The following is a 9,321-nucleotide window of genomic DNA, read 5'->3' on the forward strand; positions in this document are numbered from 1 at the left end:
ATCTCAGGCCTGTACCATCCAATGCTGTACACGTCACATTGTTTTCCCTTGGACATGCCAACAGAAAGAGTAATGTACAACTGAACTCGTTTGAGTTCAGAAGAGCAATTGTCTGGCATGCGTTTGAGTCCAGAATGTTATCAGCTCGAAAACTATCGAAACAACATCCAAATGTACCCCAGAACCACAAACAAGAACCAGGTAGTGGAGCTAATTGGTAGTCAGACCATGAGCTAGCAGCAGTACAAAATGGCACAACGACAGAAACCAAAGTGCCGGTACATCTGAACAATCTGTATTCATGTAAATATAAACGTGAAGCTTATACAAAGTACTAGTATGGTACAAAGATAACACATGGAAGTGCACAACTAAGCTGTGTCACACAACTTTTACCCTGAGAAGAAATCATACAATCCAGCCCTGTTTCTACATTCATTAACTCTACTACAGGCTGCAATACAATCCATTATCCCCAGGACTATCCACTAGATAAAATTGTATGCTCCTGCAGAAAAGAATCCAGTAGCAATCTGGCAGCAATCGTCTCGTCTTGATCTCAGTGCAGATCACATTAGCCTCATCCATCCGACCGTGGCATACCCACGAAATGAAATTGTAAGAGACCAGCATTAAGAGAGACAAAATTCTTTAGCAAGATGCCAAACTTGCATTGGTACTTATGAAACTTGTAGTTTTAACGACCAACTCTGACGAGATGGGTCTGCAAGAGAGGGGAATCACCGTCCAGCTGCAGAACAGGGGGAGCTGCGCCGCCGCCACCACCGCCGAGGGCTAGGTCGCCGTGCTGCCGATGACGACGGAGAGGTCACGGCGCCACCGCCGAAGAGCGCTAGGTCGCCGTGCCGCCAAGGATGAGGGCTAGGTCGCCGCGCCGCCGCCGACCAGGTCTAGGCCGCCTCACCGCCCATGAAGTAGTGGAGCTCTACTGGGAAGATGGGGGATATTTTTCGTAACTGATTTTCTTTCGCCTGTGAGCGAGAAGTTACCCACGCTGGCTCCACGTCCCTTCGTCACGTCAGCGCGTAGCGTTCCATAGCCAATTTCATCTGTAGGTGTAGCATTACCGGTCCGAAACAAGGATGGAATTTTTAATCAATCTCATTATGTCTTCCGTTAAAATAAGAATAAACTGGTTACGCCTAACATTGCTAAAGTCAAGCATTTTCTTCAAAAAAAATAATACAATACATATACATATCATTGCCTACATATTTCTAGTAGGACCAAAAGATGATCGGGATAAGTATCTCATGTCACCCTATTTTTAAACATAATTTGTTGTGCATACATGAACTTGCCCAGGTTCGAGTCGCGGTCTCCTCACATTGGACTTCGTGAGGGTAAGGCTTGCCACTAATACCTTCTCCAGGACTCCGTACAGTGCGGGAGCTCTCAGCACTGGGTACGTCCTTAACATGAACTTGCCTAAACGTGTGCAATTTAGTGCACGAACAAGAGGAAACCAAACGGTCGTGTCAAATCCACGCATTTGAGAAAAAGCACAGGCGGTTGAGCCATAGAGATTATGTGTTCATGACCCATAACTTTTCACACTAAAACGAAACAATCACCGTCCGTTCAGCTTCGATGTGCTTGACGCCACTGGGAATTGATAGAAGTGAAGGTAGACAATGACGTAAGCGAATTGGACGTCAGCGATCTTGACAACTCCTGGACACGCTGTTTGATGAGCAGTGCTGAAACTGAAGTACTTCAACCGAGAAGCTGGAGAGGAAGCCCTTTCAGTACTCATCTACTGGCTACTTCCTCCAGTCTAGGAACTCGTAAACAGGTCCAATGAACTAGCGCCTGCCCTCCCATTCCATTCTTCTTTTATACTTGAACTGGCCTACTTAACAGTTGAGCTCCCATTGCACCTGCTACTGCTGCCAACCAGGTTCATGCTATTTTAATGGAAAAAATCCAAGACAACAGAGAAGTTTGCAGTACTGACGTAAATCTTCCGCAAAACATGAAGACGACAAATGAAGATAGGGCAGTAGCTCAAGTTTATTAGGGGCTATCATATAAAGTTACAACTAGAATCATAAGATAGACATGGTTCAATAACCTGCTTAATACCATCCAGAGCTGCGATAAACATAGCATTTCACAGATGGATTCGCCTCGAAGATGCTGCACATTTCCTTATATCCCCCATCACTTGGGAAAAGCTTACAGGATAACCTGACGACCATTGTTTTCATCAAAGTTGCGGATCTGAACAGAAGTTTCAAGAAATCAACTTCGTGGCCCAGTCCCAAAAACCCATCTATATCTATTTCTTCAAGAGACATCAGCGGGATAGTTTGACTTCTCCAGTTTGGGAATTCATCACAAAGACATTCTGGTGGGCATGCTTGTGTTCTCTGAAAAAATCGTGAAGTGTTGTTGATTATGAATCCGAAAAACCTACTCATACAGGAGTATCAAGTTATACAGTCATCTGAAGAATATATAAAAACAGGTCTCTTAAATGCATTATATATCAGGGTGCCCAGATTGACGAATTACCGGTGAGCTTCGCATGGTGACTTTAAGCCTGGTTATAGCGTTGCAAGTCCCAAGAAGATCCAACATCATTGCTCCAAAAACATGTCCATATGATCCCAAATACATCTCCAAAACAGAAAATTCAGGAAGCGGTGATATCTGCTGGAACAAGTCACTGTCCACAAGAAATTCCTCGTGCTAATGCATAGAAGGTCCATGAAAAGGAAATTTAAAGATCAACTCAGAGTACTATTAAAGCAATTTGATGATGTGTAGCAGAAGTAATTGAATGTGTGACTTTTGATCCAAGGTCAACAACCTATTATGCATGCATTCGGCAGACATGACTAGAAGAAAGGTCTAAGCAGGAGCATAGCAAAGCTACATCATAATGTTCCCAGACTACCTCAAGCCTGCATGTTCTCAATACTTTGTCATTTTGAAGACCATAACTTATAAAAGACTGCTAAAATTTTGACTTCGATCAAGCCGATCCATCACCCTGCAAGCCTTTCCTGACATCAGCCTACGAAGCTCCCCTAGCGATATTGTTACTTTTTCAGGGACGAGTACTGCAATTCAAACATGGCCAAAGTCATTGGCCAGATTATCTAACCTCTTCCAGATAACTTGAAAACAAAATGTCGCTATATTGTTCAGCCCTTATGAACATTGAGCGAAATAATTGATATGTGATGTAACAACAATTACAATGTTGTGTGGTGGTGGGGATCCGGTAGCTCGGGTGACACCCCATGTGTGGGCAGGTAGCATTATGAGCCTGAGAGGCTTACAGCTGGTAAGGTGGTCTTGGGCTTATGGGCTTGGTAGCTAAATAAAATTCTATTTACTCGACGAAATCTACAATGCTATAGCATCTCGCTATTTTAAGCACATGCATAAGCTTAAAACACAAAATACAGTTCCCAGACCTGGCTTTGCACTACCAAATCCTTCGATTCTTGTTTAAATCTCTTGCCGACTTTGGCTCCATTTACAGCCATACAAAATTTATAATCAAACCTTGGTTTCTCTTTCCTCATTCAAAATTCCAAACTCACTCAATTCACTGTCATCTGTTGCTCTGGTTTCAACTTGGGTACTGTACTATTCTTCTGATCAGCACTTACTCTAAATGACACCATGGTTTAAAAAGTGTCGCCTAGGTGGCGCTTATGAATCAAGGCGCCCCCCATCCCCTCTGCCTTGAAAAATCGATCGCTTTAGGCGACTAGGCGTCAGAGCGCCCCCAAACTTCTCTTAGACGCCTTTAAAATCATGAATGACACCTCTACCATACCCATGGAAAAGTGGTTCCTTGGAGGCCATACCAGTGTTTAAGGTCAAACATAAGCACAAAAGCAATGTGCCGTCCGAATGGAGGCCTTGGCAGTTGACATGGCAGAGAAGGGTAGCAGCTGGCATTGATTGGTTGAACACGAGGTGGTGGGGCAATAGCTGGTAAGCAATAAGCTATTCTTGGCAACAGTATCTATGCAGTAGTAGTAGCCGTAGCAGTGACTTTTCGCTACCAATGCATGGTTGTGTTTTGGAATGGCGTTTTCAAAACTTAATAGTTAATAGTCAGTAGTTTGTTGCATATCAGTATATCGGCCCGACGCCAGGGATTTTGGAAAAAGTTGCCTAACTGTTCGAGTACATAAATACAACAATAATTCTTTCTGGTGTGCTTACTTAGATAAAAGGTCGTTTATACTTGGATACAAAGTTGTAATGCTTATCTTAGTCATGCATTAAGAGAACCTGGCATGAAGACTGTACCACAGGATGAATTGAGCAGGAGAGGAAGATGCACGTTGTTTGGTTCTTTCTTAGTTGAATATAGAGTAGATTAGCTTTAGACTTGCAAAACTAAAATACGAGTACCTTTTTATTGTACTTACCTAGATAAACAGCTTTTATGCTTCGATCTGTAACTTGCGATACTCATCTCATACAGTCATACTGGGCCTTTATTGGGACATATTTGGACTCAACCTTACCCAAATTTGCTACTGATCTTATTTCATCAATTTATAACAACCTACTCCAAGGCATGGTATCCAAAAGTATAAATCCATTTAGAATGTGCATCAGCTTAGCATTTCGAGGTTCGATCATTTATAAAGAAAACAGTCATGTAATAGCAAACTAAGACAATAAGGCAAGGTAAATTGAGCAGGAGAGAATACGCACCGCAAAATCTATGTCCAACAGTAGGACGTGGGCTCTCTGTTTTGTCTGTAGACTCAGGCCACGCACACACCATAGCCGCATATCGCCGATCCCGACGTTTTGATGGTGAAACGAGAATGACCACGAGAGATATTCCACCATCGGTGCTGAGAAGGACACGCTGAAGCATCTCTCCATGGTGGATTTCAACCTGAACTTCTTAAGCACGGGGGCCACGATATCAACGTTGGTCAGCCAGTCGTCCACCACAAGCTCTTCAATGGTCGCTGAGTGAACTTTGAGCGTGTCGAGACGCCAGCAGTGGTCCACTTCTAGCACGCGCAGGTGAGGGCACCGGCTGATCAGCTCAACCATGTTCATGTTGTCGAAGCGGCAGTGGGCGACAGACAACCTCTCCAGCATAGGGAACTCAACGCGCCTTGCCGGCAGTGTGAGATAAAGGTTGGCTATGTGTAACTTGATCTTTACAGTCCCCGTGGACATCGACGACGAGATCCGCCGGGGCGAACCGCTCGGCAGCTTGGAGCAGCGCGGAGAGGCGTGCAGAGTCCATGATCCTGTGCCTCTCGGGGATCTCTATTTCGAGGCGGGATAGAGTAGGGCAGGCGACCTGTTGGAGGGCGGCGTCGACTGCGTCCAAGGGGATCTCGCAAAAGGAGATCGCGAAGAGGTGCCTCCAGAGGCCGCGCCACCGGCGGGAGAGAGAGCTCGTGAGGGCGGCGGCGCGGGCGCAGCGGAGGCGAACGAGGATCTGGAGCAGCATATCATCCGGAAGGGCGCTGATCTGGTCCTCTCCGCCGCCGTCTGGGCAGCGCCGTGTGCAGGAACGACGGGGAGCTCCTGGGAGCGAATGCGAGCTGAGGCGACTGCCCGAGTGTAGTTCCATCCCTGAGATAAACCGGAAGGAAGGGTACGGTGGCCGGAACCGCCGGCGGCGGCAGTGAGACGAGGGACAAAAGCGAGCGTGGGTGCTCCTAGGTGGGGTGCGGCGGTTCGGCTGGACTGAAGTGACTGAAATGTGGGTGTGTTTGAATTGCTGGCAAATCATACCCTACCAATTTTTTGGTCATGACCAAAAGATTGGTTGTTTTTTTTGGATAGTTGCCAATTTTTTGGTTTGTCAATGCTTCACTACCAACTTTAGTTCAATTTTTTAGCCAATGTTGACCAATTTGTGGGCAAAAAATAGCTCAACGAAAATATTGGCTAGCCAAAATTTTGGTGGGCCAATCTTGGGCACAAACCAAACCCACACTAAAAGCCCAAGACAAAAAAGTAATGAATTAGTGATAATAATAATAATAATGTTGTAATAATCGACCCCATTAGGCCTATCATGGCTGATGGTGCTTCAAATTCGGGGGTGAAAGATGATGGCGATCTGCATAGGTTGATGAATCAGTTGGGCATCTATGGTGATGATATATGTTTTTCTTAAATGGAGACTAGGCCCAACCTCTGCATCGAAACGATGTATACGCCTTTTTTATTAATGTATTTAACAAAGGTCTGGTAAGGACCATATATGGAGACCCGAAGCAACCGCACAACACCTACCAATAGGACAATAAGAGAAGATTATTCCAACATGGCCTTATTCCGTGAAAACACGAAAAATCACCACTAACTAAGAACCGGAAACATCGCATACCCTGAAACACCCACTAAGTGAAACGAAAGTGCTCAACCATGGCCGGGGTCGGGCGCTTGGTTTTCACCAACATCCGTGCCTCCCCAACTCATCGTCGAGACCAACATGCCGACCACCTCCGACATAGGAGGAAGCCACCACCACCATGCCTCAGACAAATGTCATTAGTGTCGTTGTGTCACGGAACTAGCACTAGAAAACCTTTGGGAACCATCATCGGTGAAGACATGATGCATCAAGCCTAGCCTGCAACAAAGCCCGACCAATCCCATTTGGGCCCAGATCAGGGCCCGGATCACCACACCTGACGTCGATCGTCGCTGAAGAAGGCCACCGAGATCCGATGTTCCCCGTTGTTCCACGACAACATCGTTGACCGGGCCGGGACAAGCACCGCCACCGGCGTGAGAGCCGCGACCCCATGCCAAGTTCCTGACCGAGGAGAGTTCATTTCCGCCACACTACCAGGGCTTTGCCCGGCGACGCCTACGGGAGAAGGGGAGGAGGAGGAGGGTGTGGTGACCCTGCATACCACTGCATGTTGTAGTATGCCAGTCGTTGATATAACATTCACGAAGTACCATTCCGCAAATATTACATCCCTCAGAGTAGTACAACAGAACATAGCAGGTCCATAACTCATTCATTTATTATTACAAATATAATACACATGTCGTCTCGGAGCTCCTCTTGGGTCCTAAGAGGAATACTCCTGGGTTCGAGGCGAACCCAACTTAGCTTACAATATAAGAGTCTCATTAAGTTATACATTTATTTCTTCGAGCAGCTAAATACTAAGAGTTCGGGCTGCTCGGATTCTACTACTACTCGAGATGTTCAGGCTAGATCTCCTCCGGAAGCCTCCCCGGTTCCGTAGACGATGAGGTAGTCTACGCCCTCGATACCTCCAGAGAGGTCTGGTTCTTCATAGCCGATGATCTTGGCTCCTTCATTGTTGTCGTAGTCCTCCCCCAGATGATTCAGACAATCTAAGCAAGGGATTTAAGAGTGGTATGAGTACGAGCGTACTCAACAAGTTCATTATAGATAAGAGGTGTTTAATGCACTAGCTACGATATTAGACCAGAAAGTCTAATACCAATGCAAGTTTTGGTAAACTTTTCTTCAAGAGATTGCTTTTATTCCAAAGAGCTATGTCCGTCAGCCTTCACCGGTTTACTAGAACTTCATGGAGCTCCTTTCCGGCCGCGTTCGCAGTTCCTCATCCCGGAACAGGGAGTGACAGGTCACAGTTCTTTACACTCTGCAGAGGTGTGTTGCTTTACCCATAAGAGATCTTAACCTTGGTGCCAACCGGGCAGCTTTCCCGTCCACACTTCCTTCGGTGTGAGGCCCGGTATAAGGTCTAGCCATTCATGTTCCTCCGCTACCTCGAACACCCACCCTTTGTTGCATGCCCCGACCCTGGGTCCACGTCGGTCCCATTATTCCTGTAGATTTCAAGGTGGACCCCGACCACGATGTCAGTGCTGGGCTCTACCATACACTCCTACGCCGGTAGCTGCAACCCATCATAGACCGCATTACCGTGGGGAATTAGAATGGGATCCCCACCCTCCGGTTGTTCCGCAAGACACAACTGCTACGGCAAGCAATGCTTTACCGTGGGGAATTAGAATGGGATCCCCACCCTCCGGTTGTTTCGCCAGATACAACTGCTACGGTAAGCGCATCCATTGATGAACGAGAGGTGGAAACACTTTTGACTACTCCGTCCCACTCCGGATCTTATGGTTAACACGGGTATTACGGCACAAGAATCACTGGCGACATTTGTTGTTTAATCCTAGATGGATATAAACCCTTGCAATGGAACCTCCACCATATCAACACAATCCATGGTTCCATTGCCCACCACATAGTCATATTCATAGTTATGAAAGTAGTGGTTTTGATTTTTATGCAATAGTGATAACCATAATACTTTGCAAGTAATTTGATAGAAATACTCAAATGACATGAGCAAGTGATGAACTTGCATGAACACTGCAAAGTTTTGCAGTTGGATGGTGTGGACTGACCCTTGTCCTCTGTCTCTGAAAAATAGCATCATTGTCCGATAAGGGCAATGGTTAAAGAAGCAATTATGCATGATTCCAGTTTTAGGGTTTGTTCCCCCCTTCCGATGTCGTTGTAATTTCATGTGAGAGGTTAAATACTAAGAACATCTTGGAGATACTTGATTTAGGGTAAATACAACCTTGAAATATTGTCAAGGTGTTTTTAAAGCCCAAATGCATTAATGGACTTATTTTCATTTTAGAAAATAATATGTGTGATTTAAATTCTTATTTAAATCATCAAAGTAGGATTTATTCTTAATTTTCTTCAAAAATTCTGTTTGGTATTTTATTCAAATAGAGAATTTTATGCTGATCCATTTTCATATTTTTAATTTATTTTTTTGAGCTTCTAAGCATTTCTTATTAAATTTCAAAGTTTCAGGATATATATGAATTATGAAATACCTAAAATACCCTTGGGCCCCACCTGTCAGGTGGCCCAAAGGGTTGAGTCAAACCCGAGCCGCTCCAACCGGCTCGGTCGGACTCAGACGCGCTCCCCTCTCCTCGCACGCGAAACCCTAATCTCTCTCTCTCGCTCTAGCGACCAGAGTCGCCTCCGCCGTCGCCGATTTATCCCCGCCGCCCCAGGCCGTCGCCGGCGACGAGGTGCTGCGGATCTGGGTCGCCGTTCGAGGGCGAACCAGATGGTCCGCGCCGATCTGTCGCGGGCGTCGCCGTTCGCTCGCCATCGTCGCTCCAGTGCGCTAGGCCGTTGGCGTCCGCCGCCGCCGCGCGTTGGAGAGGCCGCGGCCCTTCCTCCAGGCGCCTTCCCTGCGCGTGGTGCAGCGCTAGGTGCGGTGGTGATCGCCAGGCTTGGCTTGGCCAGGCCTGGTGCCACCGTGCTCCGGCGCGCGCCGCCTTGGCCGCCAT

General features: G+C 46.5%; 1 protein-coding gene across 1 annotated transcript; it reads right to left on the minus strand.

Annotated features, from left to right (window-relative positions):
• Nucleotides 1-1,973: 1,973 nt before the first annotated feature.
• LOC127298277 (uncharacterized) lies at nucleotides 1,974-5,118 on the minus strand. Its single transcript, XM_051328176.2, has 3 exons — nucleotides 4,714-5,118; nucleotides 2,539-2,715; nucleotides 1,974-2,393 (listed from the first exon to the last, which is right to left on the minus strand). Exons 1-3 carry the CDS (start codon nucleotides 5,113-5,115, stop codon nucleotides 2,100-2,102), a joined length of 873 nt encoding a protein of 290 aa, XP_051184136.1. The 5' UTR covers nucleotides 5,116-5,118; the 3' UTR covers nucleotides 1,974-2,099.
• Nucleotides 5,119-9,321: the final 4,203 nt, after the last annotated feature.

Source organism: Lolium perenne, chromosome 5, assembly GCF_019359855.2.
Source record: "Lolium perenne isolate Kyuss_39 chromosome 5, Kyuss_2.0, whole genome shotgun sequence".
In the NCBI taxonomy this organism is placed as follows: Eukaryota; Viridiplantae; Streptophyta; class Magnoliopsida; order Poales; family Poaceae; genus Lolium; species Lolium perenne.